We start from the raw sequence: 20,885 nt of genomic DNA, 5'->3' as shown, positions 1-20,885 counted from the left end.
AAAATTACATTAGTTTTATGAATAAATAAAGTTATAATGATGTAGATGTACACTATTTCTAATAATAATACTTATAATTTAAATTACATAATTTTTTTTGGTTAAAATATAATTAAATATACATATATTATGCTATTAGCGTTGTACTAAAAAATGAAGAGAAAAAGACATTAATGCTGATATTTAGTACATTTATTAATTAATTAATTAATTAACTAATGAAAGGGTATGGAAGGTGAGAAGTTAAATATTTAGAAATGGAGGCAATAAAGCACGAAGGCGCGAAACTCTAAAATTTCACTTTCCCTTTATCGTTTATATTCCTTTCTCCATTTTCATTTCCCTCTCCCACCGATTAGGGTTCCTCATTTCATCTCAGATCTCACCTTCCCCAACCATGCAAATGGAAAACTCCGCCATAATCGACCTCGAAGCCACTCCTCCTCAGCCACCACTTCAAGATCCGACAACCAATCGCCCCAAAACCAACTCCCGGAAGCGAAAGAAAGAGGTCAATTCCAAGTTACCGAACCCTCGAACACCAGAAGAGAAGCTTGCTCAAATCGAAACCCTAGAAAAGGAGCTCGAGGGGCTGTTTGGGTACTACAGAGAGGTTTCGGGTAAGAAGGTTGTTGTTGACCTTAAGCAATGCGGTGGGTCGAGAAATGCGGTTGTTGCGGCGTTGATGGAGGAGAGTGAGCTTCCGTTGTCGAAGCTTGTGGACGATGTTTATGGGAGGTTGAATAGTGAGGTGGCGAATGGGGGAGTTGTGTTGGTGGAAGGTTTTAACTCCGCGTTGGTGAAGAGTAGTGTGCTGTTTGTTGGGCAGAGGATGATGTATGGAGTGCCCAATGCTGATGCTGATATACTAGAAGATCATTCTGATTCTTGTCTTTGGTGTTGGGAGGTGATTCTTATGTTTCTTTAATTATTCATTTGTGATGTTTGTTGATATTTTACTAACCATTTTTGCTATGTTCGTGTAAATCAATGTATTTTTGAAAGCTGGGTATGTTGATAGTAATTGTGTTTGCGTTTAGGATGAATGTATACCAGTACACTGATTGTTTAGTTGTAACGGATTTGTTGTGTTGTTATTGCAGACTAGGGATGTTAAGTTGCTTCCAAAATCTGTCAGAGGGGAGCTTGTTATCCGGCGCACAATGCGGAAAAAGATCAATGAGAGAATTATGGCTGTAACTGGTATGGATTACTTTGTTTTGGTTGACGATGGAGTATATCAAATATTATTACCTTTGTGATAGTTTGAATGTTATTAGTTGAGTGGTTCCTTTTTTTATTGCAAAAAGAAATATGCTGTTGATAGTGGAGTATCGTGTAATTAGTGTAGATTTCATTTCTGATGAATGCATTGTTTTGATCAATTTTTGGGAAAATGACAACTTCGTTTAATGTGTATTTTGTTGCAATGTCATTTCTTTGCAGAAATGATAGGGTCACTCAAGAAACATGAAAGTGAGCCTAATTATAGTCAAGACTTAATTAAGGCCTCAAAAAAGCTGAATAAAACTTCTACTGGGGCTGACATCCACTTGATAGTTGAAGGCTTGTTGCAGAAAAACAATGAAGACATGTATGTAATCTTATGTTCCTACATAACATGTTTTATTTCTACTGCAAGTATATAAATATTGTATTTTGATTTTTTTACTTCTAAATTATAACTGTAGGGATAAGAAAAAAGCAAGCCAAGAAGAAAAATTGCTGATTAAACAGTTGGATAGAAATAGAAGAGAAGCTGAGAAAGCTGAGAAAGAGAAGGAGAAAGTTGAGAAAGAGAAGGAGAAAGCTGAAGCAAAAGAGAAAGAAAAAGAAAGCATGCAGTGTGATATAAAAACAGAAACGACTGCCATTGTTAGTGCTCTTTTGATTCCATCATATACTGTTTATAGCTTTAGTTACTCGTTACTTGGTGACTGGTGTTGCTTTCATTGGCTGTGAAATTGTGTTTTCTATGAATTTAAGTACAGTTTCCAATTTTCCATTACAGCTGTTTGACGACAATAATATAGAAACCAAAAAAACCAATAAAATTTGCAGGATGTTGAAGTAGGATTGACAACTAACTTTGCAGACATCTTTATGATTATCTATATTGTTAGATGATAAATATTAATGACTAGTTGATATATTTATTCTTAATTTTTTTGACTTCATTCATCTAATGAAAAGATTTATGTTTGACAATTGACAACTTTCCTCTGTTCCAACTGCCTAATTCATCTAGGAAACTAATTTGAAATTGTCCCAAGGCGAGGTAAGAAGTGATGATAAATGTTGTGAACAGAAAAAACAACAGAAGAGGCTGGTTGAGGAAGCAGAAAAAGAACAGCGGCGCAGAGAGAAAGAAGAAGCTGAGTTAAAAAAGAAACGTAATTTACAAAAGCAAGTCTCAATCATGGAGCGTTTTTTGAAAAGAAGTAAGCCTAATCCTTCTGTTCAGAATGACAAAGTTTCAGTTGAGCCAACTGCATCTGATTTTATAAGCAGCAAGGATGAAAACCTGTCTAAGTCAGCTACTCTTTTGATGGATGATGTTCTTGCATCAAGTAGTGATATTTCGCCTGAGGATCTTCGCAGGTAGAACTGTTTTACCCTTTTAAGCATCAGTACTTCAAAAATTCATGTTGTACCTGTACTTGTTACTATATACCATAATTATATTTTACAAATAAAAATTGTATGCATATAAAAATAAAATAAATATCTATCTAACTTTTACTATGAAGAAATATAAAGTCATATTTTCTAACTCTTTTTTGGCTGATGTTGATACTTTTCCTATTATATGTTGTATATTCTTTCCATATTTTATACTATATAAATACCATTTTCTGACTCTTATGTAAGTAATCTGTTATCACCATTATTTTCTTGTTAATGTATATTTATTTCTTAATTCTATTTTAATTTGTTATGTAGTAATTTATCAATGATGCTTGGTTGTATGTATTTTTGTCAAAGATTATACAATGTTTCCTTATATGTTTTTTAACAAACCCATACATCTGTTTTTCTGAAAGAGACGAATGTATAAAAGAGGTTTCCTTGAATATTTTAATTTATGATCTAGTAACTTATGAACGATGCTTGGTTGTATGTATTTTTGTTAAAGCTTATACTTATAAGCGAGGTTTACCTTACTCTTTGATCCCAAACTGTTTTTAGATCTTAAAAAAATGCCTCATTCTGCAGGTCACACTTTTCTTCATGGCGCTCTTTAGGACAATCAATTCGCTCAAACAGAAAACAGAGATGGGGTTTACGTCAGAATCCCAAGATTGAAGCTGTTAACAAACTTAAGCTTACAGATAGTAAAGCTGCAATTCAGGACTATGAGTTGGGCATGGAAAACGATGTAGATCAATTGGGAGGAAGTAGTCCAGATCTTAATTCATGCTTGTTGAATGCTGACGGTACTAATCTTGATGCCAAGAAGTACCATCGAGGAAGACAATTATTACAGTTTGATAATGCTCCTAGACCAGCCTTTTATGGGTTTTGGCCATCTAAAAGGTTAGACCCTGCTTCATTAATGGATTTCGGATTGACTTTTAAAAGGCTATGTCTATATTTAAAAAATGGAAAACTCCAAACTCAGCTAGTTTGTTTGTCGGTCTCTTCTAGACACGCGGATGTTTAGTCACCACTTTTAAAGCCTTATTGGTTGGTTAACTTAAATCCATGTAATTGCTTATGATCTTATATTATTATTTATTAATAATTTCTTGCATGGTATGATGTCTGGTTCTAGTATATCTAGTTGAGGTTTGCTTATGTGTAAAAATTTGTATTTCTAGTGATGTTGTTGGAGCACGCCATCCTTTAAGGAAGGATCCAAACCTTGATTATGAAGTTAGCAGTGATGAGGAATGGGAAGAGGTGCTTTGAATCTCTGAATCTAATTTTATTAATATATGTAAATGTATTTGATCTGCTAACATCGGTCTTTTTTTTTTTTAAGGAGGAGCCTGGTGAAAGTCTTTCAGATTGTGAGAAAGATGAAGAGAAAGATGAAGAGGAATGTCAAGAGGAATGTTCAAAGTCTGATGGAGAAAGTGAAGATGGATTTTTTGTACCAGATGGATATCTTTCAGAAGACGAGGTAGAGTCTTGATCTTTTTACTTGAAGTTCTTTGTTTTACATTTTACAATTTGATGATTTTAGGGAATAGTGATAACCTTTTGGTGTCTTGAAATTTGTGCATGTCATGTTCATTTTTGTTTAATGTTTTATGATCCAATGACAACCTGTGGCACGTGTGGCATAAAATGTCCTGAGATGCCTTTGTTGAGCACTTGTACAAACAATTGACATCTGCTCTGTAAATTTGAAGGCCAGTACAATTTGTTAATGAAATCTTCATTTATATGTAGGGTGCACAACTGGACAAAATGGAAACAGATGTTAGCCATGCAGAGGCTGATAGCTCACTTTGCTCTAAGGATGACATAGAGGCCGAGGAATTTTGTGCTTTACTTCGACAGCAGAAATATCTTAACAATTTGACAGAGCATGCTCTTCGTAAAAATAACCCTGTGATTATACCAAATTTTATCCTTGACAAAGACCCTTCAGTATTGGATCACAATAATAGCGGCATTCCTAAGCAAGAACTTTTGTGCTTGCAAGCCTTGAGTATGCACACAATTCCTGGTGGCTCATGTATAGAATTAGAATTATCAACAGATAAAATTCAAGATGAAGACCAAGAAGCCTCTCCCTCTACTGGCAAAGGTGCTGCTACTCCACCGTCTGATTTGGCTGCCATACCAGACACAGATCTACCTATAATTGTAAGTTCTGATTTTGCAGAGACAGGTTGATCTGGCAACACTTCCCTTATCCTTTTATCTTGCTTTTCTGAAGTTGCAGCTGATTTTATATGTTACCCTGCAAATTTTATCACTTTACAGTGATTTATTTGATTTTGCTGGTTTTTCAGGTGACCACTATTCAGAATTGTTCTCAGGGCATAAATAAACTGTTAAGGTCTTTGCAACAGAAATTTCCTTCCGCATCAAAGTCATCACTAAGGAATAAAGTACGAGAAGTATCAGACTATGTTGATAACCGTTGGCAGGTTTGTGCGGGTGGAAAACCATCTTGCTGCTAATTTTTATAATGCAAATCATTAAAAGTTGGTAGGCAGATACAAATGTCAAGGGACTAAATATTTTCCAGGCACCAGGTCGTATAGGTGGCTGCATCAATCCCTTAAACATTTTGCAGCTGTAGTTGGTTGTGCCCCTGGATGTTGAAATAGATCCGCTCACCAATAGATCTAGAAATCTATTGGAGTTCATATGAACTTAAGCTGAATTGATCTCTCAGCTGGCTATCATGAGAAGTGACCTATGTTTGACCCATAAAGTCAATATCATGAGAAATGACTTATGTTACAGTTATACCCATAAAGTCAATAAAGGAGTTGTTGGTTCTTATTTAGCCACAGATCCCAATTCAATAAACTAATTCCTTTTCTACTGCCTAAATGCCTCCTGCTGATTTATATGGATGGATATATTATACGGTCTCATTTCTTTATTTGATCTGCAAGGTAACTAAGATGTTAGGTTATGTTGAATCTGTGTTCCACATGCAGAAATTATTTGGAACTTTTGTGAAAACAATCAATGTTGTTTTCATTGAATTTAGGAATAACCAATTATGCTGTGATCACATGCTAAAACTACTTTTTTTTTTTTTTTCTGTATGATTGAGTTTTGTACTACTTAGGCTGAGTTTATGCTTTTATATTTGTTCAGGTGAAGAAAGAAGTATTGGTTAAGCTTGGTTTGTCAGTTAAACCTGGTATGATATCCTGTCTTTTAAGAATTTAACCCATTTTTTGATTTAGTTGTTTTCTTTCTATATTAAAAACGAAAACGTGTGGTTGAACTGACAGAAAAGAGCAGTGGTGGACCAAGAAGTATTGCTGCATTTTTCTCTAAGAGGTGTTTGCCACCTGGAGGTGAAAGTGTGAAACCTGGTGAAACTTCACCACTAACATCCCTGAAATCATGCTCTGCCATTCAAGATCCACAAGCCACCAGATCACATAATATTTAGTATCTGATATTTACTGGAAGGATGATACTTTTGCTACTAATAGACATTTTGTAAAAATCAGAGATGGTGGTTGTGCTTGACGCTCTTTCACCACTGTAATATCATTTGCCAAACACTGTCTCACTTTTCTGTAATGTTGACTATATTGTAAAGAGTAAAGCTGCTTGCCTACAATTTCTGAGTCTCTTTTGCTACTCTTGACGAGATGTAATGCTATCAAATGAAAAGATATTTTCAGTCCCTTGCATCTTACCCAATGTTTCAATCCTTTATCACGTTGTGTGTGTGATGTTATGCTATCAAATGAAATTATAGTATTTTATTCAATTTTTTAGTCCTTATTCTTTTATAAGATTCATTTTGTTTGTTAATTATCATGTGGCATTTGTTCTACGTCAAAAAAAGTTGACAATATATTCTAAAAATCCCTTAATTTGAGGCAGGGGTCTTAATTTTCTACACTACCAAAAATGTAACTTAATGAGTTCTTTGAACTTAATAAACCAAGTGTTTAAGCTCGAGTGGCAAACAAACTCTTCTTAAAGAACAAAAGGGAATTTTGAATTAAAGAACAAAAAGTGGTAAACAAACTCTTCTTAAAGAACAAAAAAGAATTTTGAATTAAAGAACAAAAAGGAATTTTGAATTACTAGGATCCCATTCCTCTTCCTCTAAAAACTAGAGTGCAAAATAAAAGAAAAAAGGATCCTAATATTAAGTTTACATGGTTGCATTTTAATTTTGTAAATGAAATCATTACTATTTTACCGCCCTCATTTTTTCCTACCTCCAATGAGGGTGTATAATGGGTTAAAGTCCCTATTAGATAAAGCACCCCTTCTTGAAGATGTACTTGTGATATTTTGTAATGGTTCCAATCTAGAGCTTAACTTGATAATACCAGTGTTTCGTCAGAACTTTGATCTTTGGCTCTAATAGATAATGATGTAACCACAAACTTCTATAATGCTTTAGGTTACTTCCTCCGTTTTAAAATGATCGTCATTTAAGGTTTTTGCACACAGATTAAGAAATGCAATGATATTGTCCTAAACATTGCACTTTTATTAAATTAACCCTATTAATATATTGGAAATAGTGTACAGAGTAATAATTGAAGGATACAATTAAAATGATAGCAATCATTTTTACATTGAAAATTGAGAACAACATTCATTTTGAAACAATTTTTTTCTCCAAAAACGACACTCATTTTGAAACAGAGGGAGTAATATGTATTCTAGGTGGAGACTAGGTTTAGAATAATGTATATCTTAATTGTAGATGATGTTGTGAGTCTTATATAACCTTAAAGATGCAATATTGTGCATGTGGACTGAGCCTAGTTTGGAATAATTGCCACCACATCTTTAGGTGACAGAGCCATGTGATGATTGGAGTTTGATATTTTGGTCATCATTTGTAGTTGACAAAGCTCATTTTAGGGGTCACACTTGAATATATAAAATTCCCTTCGGCGAAGTCGTAGTTGTTTGTCGTGATATTTCTTTACTTAGGGTCGTATATGAGTTTGTTGTATTTTATGTTGGTCTGATGATGACGTTAACTAGTGAATACAATCTTTTATTTTTGGATTTGATGCGTTTTTAAACCCGTATTATCATTTTGAAGGATGTATAACTCTTGAAGGCCGTGTTTTGATCTTGGTTTTTCGTGTCTGGTGTTATTCACATCCTAACATCTCTAAGAACATGTCATCGATTAAGATGTAAATATTATTGTGAATTCCCTCAAGGTCTTCAAGGGGGAATCATTGGATCAAGGTGGAGATGGTGTCATTAACCTTTATGAATCAATGACTAGCCTAAAAGTGAGTGTACCAAAAAAGTCTGAAGTTCTCACTTAACCAATCATAAGATATTAAAAGGGGAATAAACCTTATTGAAGTTGAGGGCCAAAATTCTCACCCAACCAAGCATATGAGTTTGGAGGGAGAATTCAACTTTTTTTTATAAGCAAACGATGAATTAACAAGCGGCGCAAGGGTGCACAACCCATCAATACAACACAACACCGAAACAAAATCGGGCACAAAAGAAGAAACTACGCAAAACAAAGGCCTAGAAAGGTATTCCAACCCGACCAAGAAAAATCAACACCCAACCTATTCCCTACAAGAAACTAATCCCACAAATGTAATTTAAGCATTCCCAAACTATCAAATTTGCTCAACATTCCTCTATAAAAAAGAATCAAATTTCTACCATTCCAAATCATCCAACAAAAAGCTAGCCCAAACAACCAACCTAAATTACAATTAAAGAGAGATAAACAAGATATCTCCAAAGCTTGCAATCAAGCAACAATTGATCTAGAAAAGTAAAAAAGATCCACACGAAGCCAACGACAAAAAATATTCCACCAAAGATTTGAAACTCGACAACCTCCGAAAAGATGCTTTAAATCTTCTTCATGCTCAAAACATAAAGGACAAATCAAATTGTGACCGCCCACCAAAATGCTTTGCTTTGCCAAATTCATTATAGTCGGAAGCCTATTTAGAATCAACCTCCAACCAAAGATAGCAATTTTACTTGGCACTTTTGCATTCTAAATACTCTTAGACAACTTAGTTTGAGTATGATCCAACAAACCATCAGTACTTCCAACCAAATAAATGAAACCATAGCAAGACTTAACGGAATAGCCATCCTTATGCCGCCATCAAACATATCAATTCGCCCGATCCAACAAAGACTGAATGCAAAATCAAATGCAAACCCGACAGCAGCCGTGTCACGGAGGAATGAGTGCCATCCGTGAAGAAATCCGGCTGCCACATCCAACCATCAACCATCCAAGCACCCATTTCCGCCACCTTACCTTGCTCCGTCGAAGAAGGATGAAACAAAGATGAGAATTGAATATGTAAAGGGGCTGCCCCAATCCAATGATTATGCCAAAAATCAATAGAGTTGCCATTGCCAAGCTTACACACAATAAATGACTTGAACCAATTCTCCGCTGTTGTAAGCTCAGTCACACCAATAGAACAAATGTCACACCACCAAATCGAAGCTCTTTTAGAAATAATACTCACACAATCATTGAGCATACTCCTCTTAATGTCACCATACCTACAAAAAGAATGTAGTCCAACAAGAATTCCACTATGTTTAAAATCTCCCACTTCCATTTACATAGAAGCGCAAGATTTAAAGTTCCGCAATGTTTAACTCCAAGCCCCCATTCTTCTCTAGATAAGCACACTTTATCCCAACTCACCTAATTAATCTTCTTTCTATCCTCCATACATTCCCATAAAAAACTTTTTGAAGCATGATAATATCTTTAATAGCAACCCGAGGAGCATTGTAAAAAGAGAATAAGTAAATCGGCATGCTCGACAAAATAGAATTTAGAAGGACCACCTGACCCCCAATAGATAAATGCTTATTATGCCAACTCAAAATCCTACGTCTCAACTTTGAGACCATAGGTTTCCACACCTCTTTTCTTCTTGGTTTCACGCCAACGAGAATGTCAAGAAAAATGAAAGGAGTTGAACCAATCTCACAATTAAGAAAAGTAGCCGCCGTTTGAGTGAAGTTCCCCTCCAAGTTCGACCATAAGTCTACTTTTGAACAAGTTAACCCGAAGCCCGAAAACCAACTTAAAACCTCTAAAAATTGCCTTAATGCTCCAAAGGTTTCTCAAAGAACCATCCCCAATCAATAAAGTGTTGTCGGCAAATTGAAGAATTTCAAAGTGAGTTTGATTTGAAGTTGGGAGCTAGAATTCTCTCTAAACAAAGTGTAGGAGGTTGAAGGGAGAATTCAAATTGTTGAAGTCGGGGAGTCAAAATTCTCGCTCAACCAAACGTAGAGTTTGTAAGAAGGATGCGACTTGTACTCTCTAATAAAAGAAACACATATAAATTTCAAATGAAATCTCATTAGCAAACACAAGGAAATGACACCACCTATTGATTAAAGAGTGTTTCGGCCTTGCAATTCAAGTCTTCTACAACAAAAATTTAGTTCATTAGAAGTTATTAGCTGATTGAAGAAATAACCTGGACAATATTTATTCATTTAGATTAAAAATATCTCATATCTTTCGCAAAGGAAATACATGTGGAAATAAATTGTCTCAAACAAGACATTTTGTGGATCATGTTACGTGATAGACTATTTTACCATAATGTGCTCAAGATAATTATTTTAAAAATCTTTTTGATATGTTTAATTACTATTTTTTTAAAAGTTTTGATGGATTAGGTACATGCTTCATCCTCAGTATGTTTTTTTTTTTTTTTTTCATTTTTCAAAACAAAAAATTTTATTTTAAAAAGTTATTAAAATACTATTTAAAAGATTTATGACTAATACAATTTTATTTTCTTTTTTGGTAAAATTAATTTTCTATTTTTGAAAATAGGACAAAAATAAATAGAGTAAAAGAGAATGCAAATATTTAACCTATTATAAACAAAGGGAAACAGTAAGACCCTTAACAACTTTTAAATGGGTTCATGATGTTAGAATTGGTGAGGTGGATTTTGAACTAGAATTCAAAACAGGGTAAGACAAAGTCTATATCAAACTTTGATATCTCTCAAAATCTGGTGCTCTCATTTTGGAGGCAATTTTAGGAATTTTCATGTTGAGTTATTTCCAAGATCAGAATGAGGTTGCTCATGTTCTTATAAAGGTAGATCCATCTTTAACTAGTTTCCTTTTCTTTTTTTCATTGGTATCCCAATATGTATTCAACACCATAGTATCATGAGAGAAATACTTAAAACTTTTTACCATCAATTTTTTTCTACCTCAGATTGCACAAGATATTGCACAAGATACCCTGTGTTAAGTACTTGAGCATTTCAATGTAGTTTTCCTATTTAAATTTCATTTAGTTTGTCTCAATTTAATGCAGCTGCATCAAAGTAAATTAACATTCTACATATACAAGTTTTAACTTGTTTTTGTAAAGTGACTCAGCCATTATAACAACTTGTTGCATCCTTCTTCAACCCTAGCAAAACCAACAAACCACAGTGCATACTGCATAGCCCTCTTCTTTCTTCTAACAGTAAAGTTCCTAAACTAAACAAGAAAACAACACCTTATAGTACAAACAACAGAAATATCACTATTAAGAATGGTATATTTGGGTTGATAGACTGAGAACCAAAGGCAGATTACAGGCATGGTTTGCCAAACAACCAGCGCTCCTGTTGCTTGTTCACCGGTGTGAAATATTTGTTGACCCCCCACTAGTTTCGATCAATTTCAGAACGGACCCCGTGCAAATGTGTGTGCTCTGTAGTAGAATCCTTAGGAGAAGATTTGGCCCGAGACGAGAAGCTGTGAACCCTTCAAACAAGTTCATTCATTAGGAATTCCGGGTTTCACTGACAGCAGATGCCAATAACAAGGGGATTGCAAGACCATAACCCAGTAAATGGAGTACTGGGTTCATATCATAAGCTTTTACAAGAGTTCTGCAGTTCTGCAATGAAAATAGTCAAGTAAATACGATAAATAAAAACAAGACAGGCAAGGATAGCTGAAAAACTGCCTTGCAATGATAAAATATTACCATAAAATGCTTCCAACATATTGCCAAGCAAAGCACACACAGAAGCATACGGATCCTTCGCTTGCCAAGGTGGAAATTAGATATTGTGCCGCTGTGGTTTCTATTTATTAAAGATCTTCTAGAGTTTGAATCATGATCGTCTTCTTTCTTCCCTGAAAATGCCAACACACGTTCCCGGTAAATTGCTCTTTCAGCCGTCAGAGCACTAGTGACCAAAATTGCAGGCAAAACAACGAATAATATATGAGGAAGAACCAACACCAGAATATCTGGCGATCCAACAAACTCGAGCTTCCCCTTTCCATTAGAAGTCTCTAAAGCCCAACCCATATAGGTCATGTACACCATGTTCTTCCCTTCAGTAAAAACTTGCCCCATAAACCAGGGGACCAATACAAGATAGAATAGGTATCCTACCCAACCAAACCATAATGTGTGAACCCTGCATAGCTCCTGAAGAATCCATAATACACCATTTACTAGGCCTTTATTGGCGATAAAGTTCTTGTAAGTATATATATTCTTTTGAAAAACAAGGAGAGCTTTAGGTACAAGAAGAACGGATAACATAAAGAACAAAGCAGACCATAATAATGGGTAATATAAGGAGGCCCATTGACATCCCATGACATAAAACTCCTTCCAGCTCCAAGAAATCTTGAAGCTATGACCATTAATAGAAAATGGTCTTAATTCGGTCAAAGTTGATCGACCCATGATGTCGTTTGATTCGATTTGAAGCCAAAACCTATCAGGAGAAGTATCCTCAAAGGCTTTGCGATTCCATGGAGCATAATAGAGGTTCCCCTCATCATCATGCTTGGTCATATGGGCTTCTAAAACTAATTCAAGACTTCCGGACCTTGAATCATAGGCCCTAGCAATAACAGACTCAAGTGGAGAAACAGAAAATACCAAAGCCCGGATTGTGTCATAAGATGAAGTGGCCGCAGTTTGACATTCATAGTTATGATGGCATGAAGATGTCTGCATGAAGCGAGAGTCTAACGGAAAAGTGGGCACTATAATTGCATGTTTGACCCCTGATTTGAAATCAAGATCAACATATGAAACATGGCCTCTATCAATGGTTAAAATTCGAATGGCTCTACTCTTTCTCCAATCACCCATCTCCCACTCCCAAAAGTCTTCTGGAAGGGATTTCAATGAACAATTTCCAGTGCTTTCAAAAGAATTTTGATGTATGTTAAACTGAAAAAAATTCTCCAGGGATAAAAAACGATTACTCAACTGATGGTGCCGTTTTAAGTTCTTGCCAAACCTAGAATGGAGATGCCCACACAAGTAGGCTGATATGGAATGTTTCAGAAAAACATCTTTCAAGGTTCTTCCAGAACTAGAGGCTGCAGAAAACGAGAGGGGAAAATGCCCGAAGGATATTTTGGTGACTGGTTTTCCCGATAGAGAATCCCAGTGTGAAAGTTCCAAGTCCAAATCATTTAGTAATTGATCCGTGGGATGCCCAAAAAGATTAGTCGGACCTCGTAAGCCAGTTGTCATAGTGGTATCAATCCCAACAAAGAGATGTTTCCGCTCCTTGGTCTGTGCCATATAATGCAAGTATGTGAAAATGAGAAAGGAGGTAAAACATTACGCAAATAATAATAATAACAAAGTTCAAGCCTTCAGTTACTGAGCTCCCTATTTTTTGGACTTGTCCATGCATACACATATTTTCAAACATGAAACACATATTTCTATACTCTCTAGTCTTTCATACTTTAGCAAACCAAATACACACAGAAACATAAAAAATTTCATAGAATGAGAACTAGTAGTTATCGCAGTAAACACATGGCGAGACTAACCTCAATGGTGACACTATTGACACTCCCATTCCTCCCCAATCGTCCATTAATGCTGTATTTAGAAAAGAAATCAAAGGAACCACCAACATCAGGAACACCAAAACTATCATGATTCCCTCTGAGATCATAAAACAAACTCTTGTGAAGTCCACTTCTCTCAATAACATCATCCATCACATTCCTATACTCCACCCATTCATCCTCATTCTGCTTCATCGTCAGCAAATCCTTACTTTTCCCATCTAATAAACAAACAACATCCACAAAATCACTACTACAAATACCACAAGATTCAAATACTAAAACACCCACACACAATTGAATCACAAACGAAAAGTGATTGATGAGTGCTAGATACCTGTGAGGTCACCGGTGATGAGGACGAGGGAGGGGTTGATGATGTTAAGAGCGGGGCCAACAAGGTTGGTGAAGTCTTGGCCTCTGTTTGGATGATGAACGCTGAAATGAAGATCGGAAAGCTGAACGATCCAAACCACTGAATCAGGTTGTTGTTTTGACTCTATGACTGTTGCGCCACTGCAACAGTATATGCTGCAAGCAATGATGATGGTGGTGAGAAAGAGGGTCATGGTGTTACAAGCTTCTTCCGTTTTGGGTTATGATGATTTGATTTGTATGGGAAAGTAAGGTTAGTGTGTTCTTCCTGTGTTGATGATGTTGGGAAGAACATAGTACATTTGTGTATTGTTATGTTCCTGATCTCAACTTTAATTAGTTTAATTTTTTTTCATTAAAATAATTGTTAAATATGTTTTTAATCAATTTTTGTACCAAATTATGAAATTCGAGAATAGATAAAAATAAAAAAAACTTTTTATACATTGTTTTTATATTTGTACTATATTTGATTAATTACATGAAAAATATGATTAATTTAATTAAATAAATAATTAATTCAATTAAATTAACTATAATTTTACGAGTGAATTGAATTAAGTGTTTTTACAGATGATATAAATAAATGTCGCATGTAGAGCTGTCAAATGGGCCGGCCCGGCCCAGTCCGCTCCGGTGGGCCAACATATTTAAATAGACTGGTCCGACCCGATTGTTTAATGGGCTACATAAAATGATCCCGATCCATTTTCCAAAGGCACGTGCGGCCCGATGGGCCAGTCCGGCCCGTATTTCAATATTATAGTTTTAATTTTATAAAAATGGATGTAATGAACAAATGCAACATAACATAAGTAGAGAGTCATTATAAACGTATATAAGTGATGTTTAAAATATTTATCCATAAATATATATGAATACCACAAAAACATCCATGTAAAAGTACAAAGTAACTTAATATTATCACCAATACTTATCAAAATTTCTCTTCATCTCATAATCATTTCCTTGATCATATCATCTTGAAAATATATCTTCATTCTCTTTAACTTTTCCTTATCACTTGAAAACACATTTATGAAATCATATCTTATCTAAATCTTTTTTCCCCAAAATTTACCAAAATCTTTTTTTAATGGGCCAGCCCGAAGCCCGCTTGACCCGACCCGACCCAGCCCATGAAAAACATAGGCCCGATAGGTTGGCCCAAAAAGGCAAGGTCGTGTTTTTTAAAGGTATTTTGCGGCCCGACCCGTGCTAAATTGTTGAGCTTATGGGCCGGTCCGATGGGCCGAGCCCATTTTGACAGCTCTAGTCATAGGATGTAAAAGAAAACAATTGTACATATATCATTTCTTTCGTATGTGTTACTATTGGATTTTATTTGGAGTTGCTCTCTTTCTTCTTTTTGATAATGTCGAACGGAGATAAATATATTATTATTTAGGAGAATCTTTATTTGTAAGAGAGATAGTTAATTATTTCAAATCTTTTATCTATCTTTTCTATTTTATCATTTTGAGAGATGTATTGTCATCATAAGAAAAGGGAGATAATATGAATCTATGTGTTGGACATGTATAATAGTCATTTGATTTTAATGATGACAATTGTCAACCAGTTTAAAAGATAGGAGTAATTAGTAAGATACCGTGCTCCCGCACGAGTAATTTTATTTGATAATCTCCGTCCCACAATGAGTGACCTATTTGTAATAAAATGATGTCCCAAAATTTGATGCGATATAAAATGTATTTAGATATTAATGCAAAATTTGAAATGATTTACTTAATGAAAAAATTAAATATTTAAAAATAAGGATTTTGTCTCTCAAATTAAGATAATGATTAATTAAAATAAAACAGATATGTATTGATAGTGATTACTTAAGTTATTATAACTTACTCCACATCTTGACCATTGATTCTTTTCAATTTAATGGTTAAAAATAATAAGTAATTAAATATGGAGAGAGAAAACTATTACTTATTATTTTTAACCATTAGATTGAGAAGAATCAATAGTTCAGATTTGTAGTAAGTTATAATAACTTACTCTTGAAGTAAATATATCCCTCCTCATAATTAAATATATCATTTTTATCAAGAACATAACAGTGGTGATGGTTCTGCAGGAAACTCAGTGCATAATGATGAGGAGGTTCCGGCGAGTGTTGCACACGTGAATACTAAGGCACGTGAGGTTTACAATAGAGTGGAAGTGGAAGAATCTGCTGCAATTAATTCTAACAGCCCAAGGTATCAAGTGGCTTTAGTGGAGAATCAAGGAGCATTTAAGGGCAATCATAGAGACTTAAATAGTATTAACAAACCTGTTCCACCTAATAATACCCAATACACACAAACTTTTTCATCGGGCCCACCTATCCTCACAAAAGTTCAAATAATCCCTAACCAGAATAACACACTTGCCGTAAATAGCCAAACTTTTTTTCCTAGCCATAACAGTTCTTTCCCATTTTCAATGCCTAGTCCTAGCTGCACCATGGTGAACCCCACTAGCACGGTAACCAATAGCAACCTCTTGGCCGAAAATCCCATGCAACAACCGATTTTACTTCTGCATGAGAAACCTCTTGATACTACCCCACATCCCATAAACAAGGATATAAAGTTTAATGCTATCCCTCTCAATACCAACCCAACACACACTAAAAATGTCTCAGTCTCAACTACTGTGCTTAATCCAAAACCGAACCACGTTAAAAAACAAAACTCAAACACTAAACAGCCCGCTATCAAACACAAATATTCTAAAACTGTTAATAAGCCTAGAAGCCCTTTGAACCAGTCCCTGGTACACTCTCCGCAGTATATTAATAGTTCCTTACATATTGAGTTCAACGGCCCACACAGTAAGGAGGAGCAGGTGGAAAAAAAACGCAGAAGGGAGTCGGGTGAACTCGCTGAGAATAAGAAGGAGGAAGACTTAGCAGCTAATCAGCCTTTTTTAACGGCACGTCCTGGCAGCCAGGACTGTCGGGACTCATGAAAATCCTTAGCTGGAATTGTCGGGGTTTGAGCAGCCCGAGTGCAATCCAAACTTGAAGAAGTTGGCTCAACAACAACGGCCTGATATAATCTTTCTAGCCGAGACTCTCTAATTCTCGTAAGCTGGAACATATTCGGGTTATGTTGAAATTCGACACTTGTTTAGTTGTGGATGTTGAAGGTAGGAGTGGTGGACTTGCGGTTTTATGGAAGAACACTGAGAGTTGTAGTGTGTTAAACTACACTAGAAATTTTGTGAATATTTTGGTTACTGATGAAGAGAAAGGGGTATGGAGGCTCACCTGTTACTATGGATTCCCTGAAAGAAGTAGAAGGAGACTTGCTTGGGACATGCTTCGGGAGATTCGGGACATGTCGAATTTACCGTGGTGTATTATTAGAGATTTTAACGATCTCCTATCTCCACAAGATAAAAATAACAGACTCCCTCACCCTAATTGGTTGTGCTCTGGATTTCGTCAAGCGGTGAGTGATTGCGACTTATCGGATATTCCTATTGAAGGCTATCAGTTTACGTGGGTGAAGAGTAGGGGAACGAATCACATGATAGAGGAAAGATTGGATCGTGCTCTTGCTAACTCCAATTGGATGTCGACATTTCCTAATGCTAGACTTACAAATCTCATAGCATCGCACTCCGATCATATCCCCATACTGTTAGCTTGTAATACTGTTCAGAATAATGCTAGAAGATATCATTTCCATTTTGAAAACAATTGGTTAAATGAAGAGGGCATAAAAGATGTTGTGTGTAATGGCTGGAACGTTGAGGAGCATGCGGAGGCGGTGAAGAAAATCTCCTCATGTGCAGAGAATCTTGAGAGGTGGAGTAAATATATTAGGCGGAGCAGAAAGGGTGATATTGAGAGACATAAGCTTGCTATGGATATGTACAGAGGAGGCCAAGATTCGCTTTCGGCGGAGCGGTATCTCGAAGGGTCCCATGAGTTCGATAAAGCCCTGTTATGTGAAGATGTTTACTGGAGACAAAGAGCTAAGATGCATTGGTTAAAAGAGGGAGATATGAATACGAGATTCTTTCACCATTCGGCGACAGCTAGGAGGAAAGTTAAGAAAATTCTGAGTTTATCCGATGAAGGTGACAGAGTAGTAAAGGAACAGCAAGGCTTATGTGATGTTGCTAAGAAATATTTTGAAGATATCTTTACGAGTAGTAACAGTGTTGATTATGAACCTGTGCTGAATTTTATTCCGCAAAGGATTTCGATGGAAGACAATAATAGGTTGAACTCTCCCGTGTCCAGAGCTGAATTGTATGCAGCCCTGATGGATATGCACCCAGATAAATCCCCGAGGCCTGACGGTTTCAATCCTGGCTTCTATCAGCATTTTTGGGAGGTTTGCAGTGAGGATATCTTTGAGGCAGCTTCTGTGTGGTGAGAAAGAGGCTACTTTCCTGAATCCCTCAACGATACGAATATATGTTTGATTCCTAAATGTGTGCAGCCCAGTAGGATGCAAGATTTTCGACCCATATCGCTATGTAACGTTAGTTATAAGGTGGTTTCTAAAGCTTTGGCAAATAGGCTAAAGCCTTTGTTGGATAAGTGTGTCTCAGAGGAACAATCAGCTTTTATGGAGGGTCGTTCTATCTTGCATAATGCTATGATTGCAACCGAAATCATTCACACCCTTAAGAGAAAGACGAAAGGTAGGAGAGCTCATTTGGCACTTAAAATCGATATCAGTAAAGCATATGACAGGGTGGATTGGGGGTTCCTTAGAGGTATGTTGTTGAAGACGGGTTTCGCTGAAAGATGGACACATTGGATGATGATGTGTGTTACTTCGGTTCACTATTCTGTACTGGTTAATTCAGACATTGTAGGACCTATTGCACCAGGAAGAGGACTCAGGTAAGGCGATCCATTATCGCCTTATCTTTTTATTCTTATAACTGAAGAACTGTCGACTCTCATCAAAAGGAATGTTGCTAAGGGAGATATCCATGGAGTACAAATATGCAGAGGGGCACCTAGTGTGTCGCATCTGCTTTTTGCTGACGATTGTTTTCTGTTTTGCAGGGCCAATGTAAATGAAACAACACATCTTATGGATATCCTAGAGACTTATGCTAAAGCATCCGGCCAAGAGATCAATCTGAATAAATCCGAGGTTTTCTTTAGCCGTAATCTGAGCTTGTCAGCAGAGGAGGACCTCGCCAAGGTCATGGGTGTAAGTCATGTGTTAGGAACGGGGAAGTATCTAGGCTTGCCTTCTATGATTGGTAGAAGTAAAAAGGCTACTTTTGCGTTTATCAAAGATCAGATTTGGGGAAGAATTAATTCGTGGAAAGGCCGGTCATTATCTAAAGCGGGGAAGGAAGTCATGATTAAATCGGTTCTCCAAGCTATCCCGGATTATATGATGAGTATCGATATTCTTCCTGAAACGGTGATTAGTGACATTGAGAAGATGTTGAATGCTTTCTGGTGGTGCGGGGGCTCTAATCAGAATGGTATTCGGTGGATGGCTTGGGATAAGTTAGCTTGCTCCAAGAAAGAGGGGGGCCTTGGATTCAGAGATTTTAGAGCTTTTAATATGGCTATGGTGGCAAAAAAAGGTTGGTTTCTCATGAATAACACGCAAGCGTTGGTGTCCAGGTTCTTTAAAGCAAGGTATTTCCCTAAAACTACCTTCCTTGATGCTAATCTCGGCTATAATCCTAGTTTTGTTTGGAGAAGTATTTGGAAAGCTAGAGAAGTGCTAACTTTTGGGTGTAGGTGGAGTATAGGTGATGGTAGCCAAATAAAAGTTATGAATGAACCTTGGATTCAAGGAAAAACAGAGGGTTGTATGCATGGACCGCAACAACAAGGTATCTATGATTTAGTTGTTAAGAACTTGATGCTTCCTAACGTTAAACAGTGGAATATGGGAGTGATTCGCGATTTGTTTGATTGTGTAGGAGTAGAGGAAATTATTTGTGTCCCGCTTGTGGAGGATGTTATTGCAGATAGACTGGTGTGGAAGGAAGAAAAAGATGGTCAGTATAGTGTCCGGTCAGGGTATCGAGTTTGGAAGAGTAGAAAGAAGTGTTATATCCAGGAGAATCAGGAGGTTAATTACCATGGTTTATGGTCTATCCTTGCACCACCCCGAGTGAAGCGTGGCAGATTTGTACTGGATGTTTGCCTTCCCGGGTTCGGCTGAAACAATATCATGTTCCTTGTCCTTCTACTTGTCAGTTTTGTGAGGTCTCTGAGGAGGATGACTGGCACGTTTTTTTCGGGTGTCCTGAAACTAATTCTTGCTGGACGTCAGCAGGTTTGCATGATACTGTCGCACCTTTTATTAACCATTCTGATGACATTAAATCTCTTATTTTGAAAGTTTGTAGTGTGGTGGATAGAAAGGTGGCTGGGCGTTTTGCGATTATGATTGAAACATTATGGCAAAATAGGAATAATTTTATTTGGCACAATCAGAAAGAGGAGGCGTCAAAGCTTGGTCGGTTAGCTTTTCACAAATGGCAGGATTGGTTTTTGGCTCAAAATTTTTAGGATAGAGAGGCTGCCCCCCTAATCCGCAGCATTAGACCCCCCCTTCGTTGGGTTGGCTCAAGTGTAATGTTGATGCGGGGTACAATAATAGTCAAAGAACTACCAATAGAGGTTGGTGGATCCGAGATAATATGGGGAATTTTATTCAGGCGAGTGTTGCGTGGGATGTTGGTACTTTATCTATGTTAGAAGCTGAGGCGATGGCTTTGAAGGAAGCTATCCAAGGAGCTTTAGCTTTTAATCTCGATCAAATAGTTTTTGCAAGTGACTCGCAAAAGGTGGTGCAAGCTATCCAATCCAATATTGTCGGATGTTCCGAGTTTAACTATATTATTCGTTCTATTAAACGTTTGTTAATTGATTTTCCAAACTTTGAGGTAGAGTTTGTTAGGCGTCAAGCGAATATGGTTGCTCATTGTTTAACAAAGGCGGCCAATTCCTGGTCTCGACGTAGTTACGTTAATCATATACCTCCTTGCATTGA

The 20,885-nt window shown here is 36.5% G+C and overlaps 3 protein-coding genes across 4 annotated transcripts; 2 read left to right on the top strand and 1 right to left on the bottom strand.

Moving 5' to 3' along the window:
• The first annotated feature begins 265 nt into the window (after nt 1–265).
• LOC131609719 (chromatin assembly factor 1 subunit FAS1-like) lies at nt 266–6,338 on the top strand. 2 transcript variants are annotated; one of them, XM_058881507.1, is made up of 12 exons: nt 266–907; nt 1,104–1,203; nt 1,447–1,594; nt 1,692–1,875; nt 2,309–2,601; nt 3,217–3,537; nt 3,822–3,903; nt 3,986–4,126; nt 4,399–4,818; nt 4,968–5,105; nt 5,791–5,836; nt 5,931–6,338. In XM_058881507.1, the coding sequence occupies exons 1-12, from the start codon at nt 398–400 to the stop codon at nt 6,092–6,094; spliced, it is 2,547 nt and encodes an 848-aa protein (XP_058737490.1). In that variant the 5' UTR covers nt 266–397; the 3' UTR covers nt 6,095–6,338. The 2 variants fall into 2 exon arrangements, with proteins under 2 accessions (XP_058737490.1, XP_058737489.1); XM_058881506.1 differs by having other exon boundaries at nt 2,249–2,601.
• Nucleotides 6,339–10,857: 4,519 nt separating this feature from the next.
• Nucleotides 10,858–14,201, bottom strand: LOC131609718 (putative metallophosphoesterase At3g03305). Its single transcript, XM_058881505.1, has 4 exons — nt 13,847–14,201; nt 13,489–13,730; nt 11,660–13,222; nt 10,858–11,569 (listed from the first exon to the last, which is right to left on the bottom strand). The coding sequence occupies exons 1-4, from the start codon at nt 14,076–14,078 to the stop codon at nt 11,453–11,455; spliced, it is 2,154 nt and encodes a 717-aa protein (XP_058737488.1). The 5' UTR covers nt 14,079–14,201; the 3' UTR covers nt 10,858–11,452.
• Nucleotides 14,202–19,226: 5,025 nt separating this feature from the next.
• Nucleotides 19,227–20,051, top strand: LOC131614497 (uncharacterized mitochondrial protein AtMg00310-like). The gene has a single exon (XM_058886070.1). It carries the CDS (start codon nt 19,227–19,229, stop codon nt 20,049–20,051), a length of 825 nt encoding a protein of 274 aa, XP_058742053.1.
• Nucleotides 20,052–20,885: the final 834 nt, after the last annotated feature.

This window comes from Vicia villosa, linkage group LG6 (assembly GCF_029867415.1).
Source record: "Vicia villosa cultivar HV-30 ecotype Madison, WI linkage group LG6, Vvil1.0, whole genome shotgun sequence".
Classification (NCBI taxonomy): domain Eukaryota; kingdom Viridiplantae; phylum Streptophyta; class Magnoliopsida; order Fabales; family Fabaceae; genus Vicia; species Vicia villosa.
This window is presented reverse-complemented; position numbering and strand designations above follow the sequence as displayed.